This window comes from Geotrypetes seraphini, chromosome 3 (genome assembly GCF_902459505.1).
Source record: "Geotrypetes seraphini chromosome 3, aGeoSer1.1, whole genome shotgun sequence".
Lineage (NCBI taxonomy): Eukaryota > Metazoa > Chordata > Amphibia > Gymnophiona > Dermophiidae > Geotrypetes > Geotrypetes seraphini.
Window position 1 is genome coordinate 117004174 of NC_047086.1, and position 17411 is coordinate 117021584.

At 39.7% G+C, this 17411-nt stretch overlaps 1 protein-coding gene across 1 annotated transcript in view; it reads right to left on the reverse strand.

Annotated features, from left to right (window-relative positions):
* LOC117356544 (cytochrome P450 2K6-like) overlaps positions 1–17411 on the reverse strand; it is a 75884-nt gene that overhangs the window by 40889 nt on the left and 17584 nt on the right. The window contains exons 3-4 of the mRNA XM_033935893.1: positions 6016–6165; positions 962–1122 (exon numbers count right to left, since the gene is read on the reverse strand). Coding sequence (XP_033791784.1) covers positions 962–1122; positions 6016–6165 — 311 coding nt within the window. The remainder of the gene's footprint in view (positions 1–961; positions 1123–6015; positions 6166–17411) is intronic.

Genomic DNA, 17411 nt, shown 5'->3' on the forward strand with positions numbered 1-17411 from the left:
AGACCATGTTTTACATGGTCTATGTCATAACGTCCAAGTTCCGTCGATCATGGGCTGTATAACTTTCGGTTATACATGCTGTACGACTAAGTCTAAGCCGGCCCACGACCCGCCCAACTCCCGCCCTCGACACGCCTCCCGAAATACTTTGGTCGTTCAGCGGCTCTATGAAGGCCTAGGTTGTTTAGAAATACATCCAAAACCCGGTTTTATTATCGGCACTTGGACGTTTTTGAGAAATGTTCGTCCAAGTGCTGACTTAGGCCGGTTTTTGGCGTTTTTCTCTTTTGATTATGAGCCCCATAGTGTATATATATAGTATATATATATATATATATAGTACTATATATATATGGTATATTTCAGCTAACAATGGCTAACAATGGCTGTATATATATATATATATATATATATATATATATATGTGACTAGTCTGTTTTCAAACGATTGTGAATGTCTACTTGTAACCCGTTCTGAGCTTCTGGGAGAACGGGTTAGAAATCAAAATAAATAAATATAAAGAAAATATAGCTATAATTTGAAAGTATTCACAGCACTACCAAGTTAAATGTAACTTATTTTGTTTGATGCTGCTTTAAAGGAGGAGGAAAATTTTAGATCCTCTTGCTTAGATTTCATGATCACTTGGTACCCAAGATTTTGAAAGAAAAAAGTAAGATTTTTAAAGAAAAAAAATTCCTTTTAAAGTATGACAGTGTTGACTGCATATTTTGTAATTATATAAAGATTGAACATGAAATGCAGCATTCAGCTCACAGCTGACCTGCCTCAGTGCTGTCTTCAGCCCCCTATGTAAGCGTAATGTCTGAAGTGTGCCTACTTTCCACCACAGATTTGTTATGGTAATTTTTAAAGGGACATTTTCTGTTAGAAAACATCCAGCCAGTTAAACATTTCCCATAATGTCAAAAATAACATTTCTACATTAAATGAGCATTACCGCAACCATGGGTGATCCCACAAGTCTAACGTTTTCGTTGGTGAGGCTCAAAAGTCTCAAGAACATTGAATCTTGGTAATCATAACGCTTTCCAAGTAAAATGGATACAATAATATTTGCAACAGAAGCATTCATGATCATTGTGGTATCAAATGGATTTCCTGAAAAATATTAAAGAGCAAGAATAGATGTTGGAGAGTAACACAAAGTAGCAGCATGCGCTAATTGCAATGCATAGCCCCTGCCTATTTTAGAAACATAGAAATATGAGGGCAGATAAAGGCCAATGCCCCATCCAGTCTGCCCATCCATTATCCCCTCCTCTCCCTAAAAGATTCCTCATGTCTGTCCCACACTTTCTTAAATTCAGACAGTGTTTGTCTCCACCACCTCTACTGAGAGCCTTTTCCACACATCTACCACCCTCACCTTCTTAGATTACTCCTGAGCCAATCACCTTTTAAGTTTATCCTATGCCCTCTCATCCTGGAGTTTCCGTTCAAATGAAAGAGACTCGCCTCATGCACATTTATGCCATGTAGGTATTTAAACATCTCTATCATATGTTCCCTCTCCCACCTTTCCTCCGAAGAATACATATTGAGATCTTTAAGTCTATCCCCATACGCCTTATGACGAAGACCACTGACCATTTTATTAGCCTTCCTCTGGACTGATTCCATCCTTTTTATATCTTTTTGAAGGTGTGGTTCCCCATCACCTGCTGTATAACAGGCTATGCAGATAGTTCTTGAGTTAGAGTATACTGGTCACCCATGCTAATTCATAATAAAATAAACATTGTCATACTGGTTTAGACCAATTATCCATTTAACCTGGTATCATGCTCCCAATAGAGGCCAAGGCAGGCCCCAGGTAACCAAACTATAGATCAGTGATTTTCAACCTTTTTCATCTCACGGACACTGACAAAGTGCTAAAATTGTCAAGGCAGACCATCTCACAAACACTCCACACACACACACCCCATCCCCCATTCTATTTGGGAATAGGAAGTGCTGCAGAGTGAAGGCTTCCGGGGCAGGTCAACAGGAGAAGGATCACTCCGCTAACGTTGCCAGCTGCCCAAAGTTTTTAAATTGCAGAACCGGAGAAGGCACTGGAGACAGGGGGAGACTTACAAAAGCTATACTCGACTCTGGGGAGGGGGACTGGACTGGAGAGAGTAGGTCCAAAACCTGGATAAACTCCCTCCAGGAAACCGTCCGGACATCCAGACTGTCCTCTAATAAGAGGACGTGCCTGGGTAAATCTGGATGTCTGGTAACTGTACCCTCAGCATCTGTGGTGATGTCATCCTCCCCCAACAAGTCCCTGACAGCACCTATGTTAAAGTCACTCTCCCTGGAACTACCAATAGAACAAGAAACTTCAGTGCTGCTAGAAGCAGCTTGTCTACAAAATCCTCCTGCACCCTTCCCAGGAAGCGAATCGGCATTTCCCTTTGTCTCACTTGACCCCAGCTCCCCAGCGATTTGACAGCCTGCTCACCTTAACCTGAGCCTTTTCTCTGATGCTTTCCGCCTAGGCAAAAGCGGGAATCTATGTCCGAGAGAAGACTCGGGGGTTGGTATGAGCAGACTGACTGAATTGCTGTCCACTACTGCCAACTGCTAGAGAAGAAAATTGAAAAGGTACAAGGGGGAAGGGAAGGGAGTCAAGAGAGATAGATATGCTGGGTTACTGGCTGGGGAGAGAACAGGAGGGAGAGAGGGTCACAAGCATTCCGCTACAAATTATGAAATCCTGCTACTAAAATGAACTCAAACTCTCATGAGACACCTGCAGAGCAGCTGTGACACACGGGTCGAAAAACACTGCTACAGAAAAATAATACAAGCTTCCACAATGGGAGTCATTGCCCAGGAAAATAATACATTGAAATTCTCTGTTCAGTGTCCAGGAGAGCAAATAGAATGTTAGGATTTGTAGTTGCCATCTTTTAGATCAGCGTTTCTCAACTTCTTCAAGCCAAGTACCCCCTAAGTCTAACAAATATCAACCGAGTACCCCTGCCCAAGCTCTGCCCCAGACCCACCCAAGCTACGCCCCAGACCCACCAAGCTCTGTCCCTGACTCCCATTCATTTTTCATATATACACAATGTGACCTTATTAACAATACATAATAGTAATTACCAAATTAAAAAAAAACCCAAAGCACACTGGAAGCAGAGAAAATGTCAATGATCATTTATATTCATTTTTTTTCCAAAGAGGTCAAGGCAGATGACTTTAAAATATGCATTGTCACCTCAGGAACAGCTATAAAAAAAATAGACAAATATAGTGCAAAATATAGACAGCAGATATAAATTCTCAAAACTGACACATTTTGATCACTAAAATGAAAATAAAATCATTTTTCCTGTCTTTGCTGTCTGGTGATTTTGTGAGTCTCTGGTTGCGTTTCCTTCTGACTGTGCATCCTTTCATTTCTTTCTTTCTTTCTGCACTAAGGCCCAACAATTGTCCCCTTCTATTATCTCCCTCCTTCCTTCCTATGTCCTTAGTGCCCCTTCCTGTGTCCTTAGTGCCCCCAGTGCCTCCTTCTTATATCCTTAGTGCCCCTTCCTATGTGCTTAGTGCCCCAGTGCCTCCTTCCCATGGCCTTAGTGCCCCCTTCCTATGTCCTTAGTGCCCCTTCCTATATCCTTAGTGCCCTCAGTGCCTCTTTCCTATGTCCTTAGTGTCCCTTCCTGTGTCCTTAGTGCCCCCAGTGCCTCCTTCCTATGTCTTTAGTGCCCCTTCCTGTGTCCTTAGTGCCCCCAGTGCCTCCTTCCTATGTCCTTAGTGCCCTTCCTGTGTCCTTAGTGCCCCCAGTGCCTCCTTCTTATATCCTTAGTGCCCCTTCCTATGTGCTTAGTGCCCCAGTGCCTCCTTCCCATGGCCTTAGTGCCCCCTTCCAATGTCCTTAGTGCCCCTTCCTATATCCTTACTGCCCTCAGTGCCTCCTTCCTATGTCCTTAATGCCCCTTCCTATGTCCTTAGTGCCCTCAGTGCCTCCTTCCTATGTCCTTAGTGCCCCTTCCTATGTCCTTAGTGCCCCCAGTGCCTCCTTCCCATGTCCTTAGTGTCCCTAGTGCCTCCTTCCTTTGTCCTTAGTGCCCCTTCCTATGTCCTTAGTGCCCCCATATCCAGTGTCAATTCTCCTTTGAACCTTGGCCCCCTCAATGCCTTTCAGCCTTTGTCCCACCCCTCCCCTAAAACCAGCCAGCCTACCTCCCTCCCTCCCTGCTGCACTAAAGCCAGCCTGCCCCCTCCTTATCTCCAGCATTGAAACCTGCCCCCCTGACCGGACCCCGCTGCTGCTTGCTGCCCGCTGAAGCCTGGCCTACCGCCACTTCAAACGTCCTCACCTCAGTCTACCACCACTGCCGGCACCAAAGAAAAGGTCCAGGCACCAGCCCACAAACCTTCTGACCGACGTCAATTCTGACATTGGAGAGGAAGTTGCAGGCCAAGCAGCGATTGGTCTCAGAATTGATGTCGGGAAGAAGGTTTATGGGCCGGCACCTAGACTTTCTTTTAGTTGTAGTGGGTAGTGGACGGTAGCGGTAACAGAGGGGGGAGGGGGGTTGAAGTGGCGGTAGGCTTTGGCAGGTAGCAAGCAGCAGTGGAGGCCGGTCCGGGGGGGTAGGCTTTGGTGCTGGAAGGAGGAGGTGAAGTGATTGCCTGTCCTGTTCTCCCTGCGCACAGCTTTGGGATGCTGTCCATGAAACAGGACATTTTAGTGTCCCGAAGCTGTGTGTGGGGACAATGGGACAGGGGATCTAAAAACGGGATGGTCCCGTTCAAAACGGGACGTTTGGTCACCTTATCTTTCCTCCACCCCCATTGACAACATCTCCCACTCTCTCTCTCTCACTGTCCATCTGTCTTTCTCTCATTCCCTCCCTTGCAAAGGGAGTGGGGAGAAAGAAACAGAGAAATCCAGGGTGCATCTCTCCCACCCCCTCTGCTGCCACATACAACATAAAAGGGTAATACAATTAGGTGGAAGAATTAACGTCTGTGATAGAAGATGGAAACTGGTTGTCATATGTTATAAGTCAAATGCTTCTTTAAAGATAAATGTCTTTAGATTTGATTTAAATCATTCCATGTTAGATTCTTCCTGAAGGTGAGTAGGCATTGAGTTCCATAACTGAGGGGGCGGTAGTGGAGAATATAGATGAACGTATGGTGTCATGTATTATCTGCTGTGGTGACGGTATAACTAAAAGATGTTGATTTTGAGATCCGAGTACCGTATTTTCACTCATATACCGCGCACCTGTGTAAAACGCGCACACGGGTATAGCGCACGGGAAACTGTAATTTATGTAAATAAATTTTTATATACCACGCACACCCATATACCGCGCATGCCGCCCCGACTCTCCTGTCGCCGCCCGACTCTCCTTTCGCCCGCCCCGACTCTCCTCTGGCCACCCCGACTCTCCTTTCGCCCGCCCCGACTCTCCTCTCCCCCTTGAAGTCCTGTCCCCACCCTGAAAGCCTGATGCCCCCCCGATGTCCGATTCACCCCCCCCCCGCAAGACCGCTCGCACCCCCACCCCGAAGGACCGCTCGCACGCACTCGCACCCGCACCCCCACCCCGAAGGACCATTTGCACACACTCGCACCCGCACCCCCACCCCGAAGGACCGCTCGCACCCCCACAGCCTCCCGACCCCCCCCCCCATCATGTAGAAGCTCCTACCGTTGTACTGCTGCTTCCTCTGCCGGCGGTCCCGGCCCTTCTATGAGCCCTGCATCTGTGCTGCTTCCTCTTCCGGCGGTCCCACCCTTTCTCTGATGTCAGAGAAAGGGCGGGACCACCGGAAGAGGAAACCTTCTGGGTCAGCTGTGGCGGAGTGGGGCAAGGTGCTGGAGGAAGGGGGGTGGGAGACACGCCACGTACCCCCCCTCACAAGCAGCTCACATACCCTTAGGGGTACTCATACCACGTGTTGAGAAACACTGTTTAGATCACCAGTCATTGTATTACACAATAGTATAACCATGTAGCAAATGATTGAGATACTTGCCATTGAATGATTCAAAATGATTTATTAGGAAACCACATTCCTCTATAATTTTATCTTCTATGGTTCTCTTTCCCATTCCAAAATCTCGTAACGTTGTTAAAGTAAACCTTCTCATCACTTTCCAGTTGTCTCCACGTGCAAAAATAATACCTGAAATATATATTTTCATAGAAGACCAGAATAAATATTAGAAGTTAAACTTTGCAAGAAAGAATTTTATAATACAAAAGTATGATTAAAGAGTATTATCTATATCAAGACAGAATAGAAGCTATCTTTTCACAGTTAATGCAGGTGAAAATATGAGATCAATATTCAGTAGCATGACTACCATTTAACTTTAAGGGCTCCTTTTATTAAGGTGCACTAGCGTTTTTAGTGCACGCTAAAGGTTAGCGCGTGCTAACCATGCACTAAATGAAAAATGCTATCGCAAGCTCAATGGAGGCGTTAGTGTTTAGCGCGTGCTATATTGTAGTGCACGCTAAAACCACTAGCGCACCTTAGTAAAAGGATCCCTAAATGTGTAACTTATGCATCTAAAGTTGAATGTATTTTCAGTGGCTTTATGTGTATGAATGCCAGCTTTGAAAGCCTACTTATAACAATAAATGACCACTTAGGAGTGTAGTTATCAATGTGGGTTACTGTTAAAACATGTTATTTTACTACTAACTCTGATTTTAGCACAGGTCCCATTTTATGCAATAAGACATAATTATGAATATGTGGCATTAATCGTAAAATAACCCTTCTTAATGTTAACCCACATTGATAACTTTTCCCCTTAATGTTTAAAGTTTCACCTGCTATTTACACATTGTATCACAAACAGCCTAACACCTACTTATCCCCCCCCTTTTTACTTTTTTTGCGCAGGGAGCCACACTGAATGCTCCATACTAGTCACGACACTCATAGAGTTCCTATGAGCATTGGGAGCAGTGCGCAGCATTTAGTGTAGTAAAAGTGGGTATATTAGGTCATAATGCACAAATATCATTGGAAAAGGTTTGATGATACTGTTTTTGCTATGTTTGTATGTATCAAAACTGGGTATATTTTTATTGTTATCCGTTAAGTTATTAAGCGGAGAAGAAATTTTTAAAATAATTTTTAAAATATAAATTTCTTCAAATTAAGGAATTTTTCAAATTAGATGTTTTCCATTTTTTTAAATTTATTTTTAAAGATCTCGGGGGTGACTTTTTTCACTTGACAGCCTCATGGCTTGTTCAACTTCTTATCAGGCTTGTTTAAATCTTTATTAATTTTAAAACCAAACAGAAAGTGCAATAGAATATACAAACAATTGGTACAATATACAGCACTTAATATCTAACAAATAATAATATAAGTACATATCACCCCTCTTCCCTCCCTCCCACCATCCCTGGATGTGTGTGAAACTCATTCTGAAATTAAAGGCTTATAGTATTGATCAGTTTTTACAAATTTCACTAACGGGCTCCAAGTCTCATTAAATTTTTTATGATGTCCCAATTGTTCTGAGTTTATTTACTCATATCTATAAAATTGGCACAGGGTTTCCCACCAAAAGATATGATTTTTTTTTTTTTTTTTTAAATTTCCCACATTTTTAATTATGATCAAGCAGCACACAATGGCGGCTGTGTAATAGATCTGTATATTGGAAAACACGTTAGTGCATCTGGTTCTTGAACTTATTGCACACAAATGAAATCATATAGAGACCTGTGTACAACACATGCAGACTTCATGAAAAGCCAAGTGCCTTTAGATTTAGAAAATCAGCCTATGCACAATAGTTCTGATGGTGAAATACAAGTTCAACATATATTGATACTGCAATTAAAAATAAATAAACATCTTAAAATAATTTGTAAATATATTAAGGCCCTGATTCTCTAGAAGCCTGGACCAATCAGGCCTTAGGCATAGCGGGTCCACCCATCCCCACTTAATCTAAGGCCTGATTGGCCAATCAGACCTTAGACTTAGTGGGGATGGGCGGACCCGCTATGCCTAAGGCCTGTAGAAAACTTACTCAAATTTGTAAAGCTTTTGTTAAGTATGTATTTAAAAATCCAGAAATCAATTTATACCACTGGGCAGCCTGATGTCCTATTAAATCTGTTTAGTAGCAAAGGATTTGCAAGCTAAAATAAGTTTTCAAATTTTTCCATTCAGGGAACCCCATCTGAATAGCCTGCTTCAACTGCAAGCACCTATATTGTTGAGTGTTCGAAATACCAAATGAATGCTGCAGTTGTGAAAACTCAAGCAGATTACCATTAGAAATAAGATCATCTAATGTCCTAATATTTGCCTGCATCCAATTCTTCCAAGCGATCCCAGCACCGCCTATTTGAATCTTGGAGTTTAACCATAAGGACTGTAAAGTAGAGTTCATTATTGGTACCTCTGTTAATTTATCAATAAATTTAATAGTTTTCCAAGTATCCAATAAAATTATATTGTCCTTAGCATATTTATGAAATCTGATACTTAATACATGTGGAAGTCTCTTAGGGGACACCAAATTACGTTCCAGATATAACCAATCTGGTTGATGATCAATAAGCTCAGGGAGGATCCAATACATACCTTGACGCAATATTTAGGCTTGATGGTACCTATAAAAGTTTGGAAAATTTACCCCACCCTCCACAATTGGTTTTTGCAACGATACTAAAGCAATTCTTGGTTTTTTCCCAAGCCAAACAAATTTTGTCAAAATATTATTTAATTTTTTGTAGAAGGACTCTTGAAAATAAACTGGTAACATACTCATTTGGTAACAAACTATAGGCAAAATCATCATCTTTACTGTTTGAACTCTCCCCCACCAAGAAATATGCAAAGGATTCCATTGCTCACACAATTCTGTAACTTTTAGTAATAAGGATTTTTCATTTACCTTCATTGTTTCTTCCAATGTACTTTTTATCCAAATTTCTAAATATTTTATTCCATCTTTCTTCCAACTAAACTGAAACGAATCAAATAAACCTTTTATACAATGTACATTTAGTGGAAGAATTTCTGATTTATTCCAATTTATTTTATAACCTGAGAATTTTCCAAATTTATCAATCAAATCCAGTAAATGTGGAATGGTTGACTCCGGATTTCTCAAATGAATCAAAATATCATCTGCATAAGCAGAGATTTTATATTACCGACCTGCATAAGGAATACCTTCTATCTCCTTTGATTGTTGAATAGCTAAAAGTAGAGGTTCCAAAACAATATCAAATAACAAAGGAGATAATGGACAACCCTATCTAACTCCCCTTTCTAAAAAGAACCTTTCTGAAAAAGTATTATTTATATATAATCTAGCAGATGGGGAGCTATACAGGGATTGAATCATTTGTATAAATCGAGAACCAATACCAAACCAATCCATTGCTTGATACATAAAAGTCCATTCTACCCGATCAAATGCTTTCTCTGCATCTAAAGATACAGAGAAAGCCGGATCCTTCATATCCTTTGTTAAATGTAAAATATGAAAAGCTAATCTGGTATTATTTGAAGAATGTCTTTGAGCAACAAATCCTGTGTGATGCATACCAATAATATAAGGGAGAGCCTTATTCAAATGCAAAGCCAATATTTTAGCTAACAATTTCCCATCAACATTAATCAAAGAAATAGGCCTATAGTTTGAAACCAACATGGGATCTCTGTTTGGCTTAGGCAAAACTATTGTTAAAGCTTCTGCCATAGTACCTGAAATACAACCTTTATTTAGTTGAAACTGATATAATTTGAAAAGATGGGGTAACAAGATAGTTTGAAAAGAATTAAAAAATTCTACCATATATCCATCACTTCCTGGAGTGGATCCAACTCTAAGGGACTTTAAAGCCTTCTGAATTTCTTTTTGTGTTATAGGTGCTTCGAGATTTTATTTCATATGATCAGGAACTTTAGGCCCATTAAACAACTTTAAAAATTCAAAACCATCTTTCTCTTTATTAAAATAATGCTCAGAAGAATACAAGCTTTCATAAAATTTCAAAAATTGTTGTAAAATATTTTTAATTTGAGAATAAATTATTCCATTATCATCTGAAATAGCCATTATATTAGCTTTTCTTTTTTTTGCTTTTAAATAATTAGCTAGTAATCTTCCCACCTTATTTGAGGTTCCATAATACAATGCCTTATAGGACACCAACTCCTTTCTAGCCAATTGTGAAGAAATCTCATTGTATCTAAATTTTACTTTTAGCAAAGTCTGATAAATACTTTGTTCCCATTTTTCCTTTAATTTAATTTCCAATTCTCTAATATTTTGTTCTAAAATTAAAAAATCTTTATTTAGTTGTTTCCTAACATATGATGAGTATGAAATTATGTGGCCTCTCATGGTAGCTTTAAAGGCATCCCATAAAATTTCCTGAGACATTTCTTCTGATTCATTAAACTGAAAAAATTCACTTATTTTTAACTTAAATTTTTCTATAAAATTGGAATCTGCTAGCAATGTATTACTAAACCTCCAAACAGGTCTATTATTTTCTTGTTCATCTATCTCAAAATCAATCCAAATACCCCCATGATCTGAAAGTATAATTGAATCTATATTCGCCTTCTTAACCTTCTGTACTAAATTATCTGAAACAAAAATATAATCAATTCTAGAAAATGATTTGTGAACATGGGAATAAAATGAAAATTCCTGATCATTGAAATGAAAAATCCTCCAAATATCTTTTAAACCACAAGAATTTATCAAATTATCTAATCCTAAAGATTTTAAAATTTTACTAGGCTTTTTATCTAAAATAGGGTCCATTACTGCATTAAAGTCCCCTGCCAAAATTAAATTGGAGGAAGATGATGGTAAAATTATTTGTTGAAGGTTTTTAAAAAACTCAGATTGATTCAAATTAGGTGCATAGATATTGAACAGTATCAAGGTATCTTTCCTTGAGCTCATTTTTACTTGGATCCACCTTCCGAAAGGATCCATAGATAACAGTAGCCATACAGTTTTTATGTATCAAGATAGCCACACCAGCTTTTTTGCCTACAGCAGGGGCAAAAAAACACTGTTTAACCCAACCCCCTTCCAACTTACTTGATTCTAATGCAGATAAATGAGTTTCTTGCAGGAAATAAATATCTGTCCCCTGTCTTTTAAGAAAAGATAAGGTTTTCTTTTTCTTCATAGGGTGATTGAGTCCATTAACATTCAACGAATACATTTTAAAAGACATTTATATTTATATTTATTTTAAGGAGCCAAAGAAAATGATCTGAAAAGATTTTAATTCTTATATATAAATTATCCCAAATACACATCCAATTATCCTCCCTTAAAATCCCTATATACCCTCCCACACCCTTCCCCCATAACAAATATAAGTGAATGACAGCACACATAAAGACCAGGAAATCGAAAGAAATCCCCAACCAGCAAACTATAAACTCATACTATAATAAAATCTTTAAAATAATAAATTAAGTTAAAATCATTACTTAAAATTACCATAAAATGAAATCTTGAAAATAATAAATTAAGTTATATAACTGATATCATTTTACATTAGAGACACTAAAACTTATATAAAATTTCCAACTTATCCAAACAAAACAAAAATTTACAAAAATTAATAAATACCAAATATAAAAAATTAAATGAATAAATAGATTAATGATTGTGATTAATAGATACCCAATAGAATATTAAAATAATAAATATTCAAATATGAAATGTTAAAATTAATATATTAAATTATATAATTTATATCATCTAAAATTAGAGACAGTAGAAATTATTATATAAAATTATCATCTTATTCAACCAAAACATGTAACAAATTTAGAAAAATTAATAAATATTAAAAATGAAGACTAAATGATTAAATAAATTGATGATTACTAGATATCCAGTATATAAATGAATATTAAAATAATAAAAATTCCATATCAGTATTCCCAACCTTTAAGACTCATATCTATTCATTCCCTCATTATAAATTTTATAATAAAATAAAAACCTAAAATCAGCAAACAAAGAACATATAAGAATAAATATATATAAATACTTAATACTTGTCTCACTAGAAGAAAATCATATCTAAAGATAAAAGTAATCCATTTCTCAACTTATAAAAGATTTAAATCATATTTACTAAACACTAATGTTACAGCTAGAGGATAAAAAAAAAATAAAACTCATATCTCTATAATATTTATGTTATTATGGATGTATCTGCCACTATATTAAAAAAGATAAACTCTCCAATATAAATTATAATTAATTGATCAAATAAACATCTGCCATCTGTTAATCCATAACATCAGAAAAATCAGAATTAGGTTTCATAAAAATTGATGACCAGAAGAAAAATTCCAGGGCAAGCTTGTCAAATCAATATTAGGTTTCATAAGAAGTTGAAAAACCACAGAACCAGTCGACCTCAAAGACTTGTTATATCCCCAGGAAAGTCAGTCTTGTTAAATCCACAGGAAAAACAACAGAAAAAATGCTCAAGAAATTAACAGAACTTTGAAAAAAGTCTTTCTTCAGGACTCTTCCTTTGAATGTTAAAATGCTGTAATGAAAATTGAGATTCAGGAAAATTAAAAGTCTCATATTATATGTTGAAAGTTGTAATGGCAGTTAAATCATTTCTGCTACAAACTAGTTTGGATTGAACTAGTTTGGATTCAAACAAATTGAGGAACAGTTAGTAACAAATCATAGCAGTTTTTGTTTAAATCTTGGATAGTATCCTATTCCATACGATTTTCACAGCCTTCAATATATTGTTGAAGTTTAACAGGATCATCATACTTTATAGTATGATTATCATGAGTTACCCTCATGTAAGCAGGATAAAAGAGACTGTATCTTGCCCCTAATTGCTGTAATTGCGGTCTCAATAATAAAAACTTTTCTTTTTTCAGCTGTTTTTGGGGCAAAATCAGGAACAAATATAAGAGCAGAATTTTTATATTCTATTTTCTTTTTTTCTTTAGCAAGCCTCAACATTTCTATTGCATGCTGAAATCTGAGAAGTTTCAATATTATAGGTCTTGGTCTAGGCTGCCCGTTTAACTGCCTCACAGGAATTCTGTGTGCACGTTCTATTTCAAACGAAAACTTCGTTGAAATTGAAAATAAATTTGGCAGCAAATTTTCTAAAAAGGTGACACAGTCTTTTCCTTCTGATCCTTCAGCCATCCCAAGGATTCTAACATTACATCTACGAGAGTAATTCTCATAAGCTTCCATACGTTTTTGCAGGTCCTTAAGCTCAGCGTGATCTTTTTTGCACTGCCTCTGGTCCACTTCCGTTTTTTCGATGCGGGACTCTAACTGATCCACCCTTCGATTAGATATCTCCAGCTGCTTAGTAACAGTAGAAATCTCCTCTCTCATAGCTGCCATGTTTTCCGCGTTGTCTTTTAACATTGATCTAATCACCCGAAGTTCCTCCAGAATATCCACCGATACAGGATCTGCACTCTCTTTCGGTAAGGGAACTTGAGCAGCTATTACCGACTCGGGCTTCAATCTCTTTGCTCTAACTCCGGTAGAAAACGAGTTTTCTAGTTTCGTTTGTTTTAATGAAGCCATTTCAGCACTTTCCTTAATTTTTTAAAAAAATAAATTATTAAAATATTCAAAAATAACTGCTGAGTATGAGGAGCTCTTCAATCAGCCAACCATTCTATTGCGCTGACATTTGGGGTCCATTAACTAATTTTAACTAATGTCCCGGTTTTTCAATTTTTTGAAATTAGCTGCATAGCAGCTCCTGTCATAACAAGAAGTAATTTATTCTTGCTTGCATTAATTGGACTCTTAGGTTTTAATAAAGTCCAAAATAACACTATGTCATAGGACAATGGAATCGAAGCTTCCAATATCATGTTGATTTTTACCCCATATAGACTTACAAAAATTGAGTATCAAGGGACAATAGAACAACAAATGATCCAGTGTCCCTATTTCAAGATGACAGGACCAGCATCTATTAGATTTAAACTATCTAACTTTTTCAAACGAACAGGGGTCAGTCTTATGTAATTTAAAATATTCTTTTACTTATTATATTTGAAGTTTATGTGGACAGGTTTCAGCGGAGATATCAGACTAATGATGTACCACCCATCTAGGCAGCAGCAGATGGGCAGTGTTGGAGGTGGATAATCGTGTTTGATGCAACAACGGTGTCATCAAATTTATACTGCACAGAAGAAAGGTCCGGCAATCTATTTATGTTTTCTGCCAAGAAAACTTGATGATGATGATGAAACATAAAGAATCGACATATAGTGCTGGAAGATGGTCTCCTAGGTTGGAAGGCACCATGCTACTAGGGAAGAGATGATCATCACCCAGAGTATGCCCAGTATTTGTGAAACTGATAGATCAAAGCTGCTTAGAAGTCCTGATGCTGATGTTGCAGGATAGAAAAGGGAGAAAGGATGATTTGAAGCCAAACTAAATGGCCAATCAGGGACTTCCTTAGGCTCCTTCCTAAGGAAGTTCCTGATTGGCTCAGATGCCTCAGGCCATACCCACAGGAGGGACCTGAGGTGTCTGAGCCAATCAGGGCATTAGGCCCCTCTCCATGCATCACATGATGCACTGGGGAGGGGCCTAAGTTCCAGTGTTATTGCAAAGAGGAGGAGGAGCAGGAGCAAGAGGAGTTTTCAGTACCTCCTGCTCCCAACTTTAAGGTATGGAGAACGGGGCCTGGAGGGGGAGGGGGGCCTCCAGTGACAGGAGGAAGTGGGCATCCCTCCTGACTTTTTTCTTTAGTGGGGGGGGGATAGTAGGAGGGAGGTCATAGAAACATAGAAACATAGAAGATGACGGCAGAAAAGGGCTACAGCCCATCAAGTCTGCCCACTCTGCTTACCCACCCCTGTCTATGCCCTAATGATACAATTTCCTTATTTTGACCCTCGTAGGGATCCCACATGGGTATCCCATTTATTCTTAAAGTCTGGCACGCTGTCTGCCTCGATCACCTGCACTGGAAGCTTGTTCCAATGATCAACCACTCTCTCTGTGAAGAAATACTTTCTGGTGTCGCCATGAAATTTTCCGCCCCTGAGTTTGAGCGGGTGCCCTCTTGTGGCCGAGGGTCCCTTGAGAAAGAAAATATCATCTTCCACTTCGACACGTCCCGTGAGGTACTTAAATGTTTCGATCATGTCTCCCCTCTCCCTACGTTCCTCGAGAGTGTAGAGCTGCAATTTGTTCAGTCTCTCTTTGTACGAGAGACCCTTGAGCCCCGAGATCATCCTGGTGGCCGTCCGCTGAACCGATTCAATTCTGCGCACATCTTTACTGTAATGTGGCCTCCAGAATTGTACACAATACTCCAGATGAGGTCTCACCATGGCCCTGTACAACGGCATTATGACTTTAGGCTTTCGGCTGACGAAACTTCTATTTATACAACCCAATATCTGCCTTGCCTTAGATGAAGCCTTCTCCACTTGATTGGCAGTTTTCATGTCTGCACTGATGATTACTCCTAAATCTCATTCTGCTGAAGTCCTAGTTAAAGTTTCTCCGTTCAAGAAGTACGTCCTGCATGGATTTCCGCTTCCGAGGTGCATGACCTTAACATTTCTTAGCATTGAAGCCTAGCTGCCAGGTTGAGGACCAACTTTCCAATGTAAGCAGGTCCTGCGCCATATAATTTTGTATATTGCATCCATTTACTATATTACATAGTTTGGCGTCATCGGCGAATAGTGTTATTTTATCTTGAAGCCCTTGAGTCAGATCCCCTATGAATATGTTGAAAAGGAGTGGACCCAGGACCGAGCCCTGCGGCACTTCACTGGTCACCTCCGATGTTTTAGAGAGGGTACCATTAACCACCACCCTCTGAAGTCTGACACACAGCCAATCATTGACCCATGCAGTTAGTGTCTCTCCTAACCCCATCGATTCCATCTTGCTTAGCAGCCTGCGGTGTGGGACACTGTCAAAAGCTTTACTGAAGTCCAGGTACACGACGTCCAAAGACTCTCCCAAGTCCAACTTTCTTGTTACCCATTCAAAGAAGCTGATGAGAGTGGATTGGCAGGACCAATCCTTGGTGAATCCATGCTGACTGGGATCCCGAAGATTCCCTTCATTCAAGATCATGTCCAATTTGCTTTTAATTAGTGTTTCCATGACTTTGCACACTATTGATGTGAGACTCACCGGTCTATAATTCGCAGCCTCTGCCCTGCAACTCTTTTTATGCAGAGGAATGACATTAGTTAATTTCCAGTCCAGGGGAACTTTCCCCTTACTTAGGGAGAGATTGAATAGCTCAGCCAACGGTTTCGCCAGGACATCGCTCAATTCTCTGAGCACTCTTGGGTGCAAATTGTCTGGTCCCATGTCTTTGTTAACCTTAAGTCTTGCCAGTTCACTGTAAACTTCACCTGGTGTGAACTCAAAATTCTGAAACGGGTCTTCTGTGCTTGTGTTGCCTTCAACTGCGGACCGTGTCCCGGTACCTCACAGGTGAAGACTGAGCAGAAGTATTCATTCAGAAGTTCGGCTTTATCGGAATCTGCTTCCACGTAACTTCCATCTGGTCTTCTAAGGCGTACTATCCCGCCTGTGTTCCTTTTTCTGTCACTAATATATCTGAAGAAGGATATGTCCCCCTTTTTAATGTTTTTTGCCAGAATTTCTTGCACTCGAAGTTTTGCCTCCCTAACTGCCATTTTGACCGCTGTAGACCTGGTCCTATATTCTACCTTTGCCTCTCTTTTCTCTGTGCGCTTGTAGGAGAGAAACGCTTTTTTCTTCTCCTTAATGAGGTGCGAGATCTCCGCGGTGAACCATTGGGGTTTATTGTTTCTTTGTCGTTTATTTACTGATTTTATGAAGCGGCTAGTTGCTTCATGTATGGTTGATTTCAGTGTTAACCACTTAGCTTCTACATCATCGGTCTCCGCTTGGTCCTGCAGCGTCCGATGGACGAAATCTCCCATGCGTGCGAAGTCTGTGCCCCGGAAATTGAGTACCTTTGTTTTCGTGTTTGATCTAGGGAAGCCTTTCCTTAGGTTGAACCATACTATGTTGTGGTCGCTGGAGGCTAGCGTATCTCCTACTGAGACCTCTGAGACGCTTTCCCCGTTGGTGAGTACCAGGTAGAGGATCGCCTGGGCCCTATTGGGCTCCGTTACCATTTGTTTGAGACGTGCTCCCTTTATGGAGGTTAAGAGCCTCCTGCTACCGCTGGTTGTCGCTGAAAATGAGTTCCAGTCTGCATCAGGCATATTGAAGTCCCCTAGCAGTATAGCTTCTCCTCGTAGAGTGATATTCTCTATGTCTTCAATTAATTCTGCGTCCATGTCTTCCAGTTGTCTTGGGGGTCTGTATACCACACCTAGATACAGGCATTTTTCTGTGCCTCTTG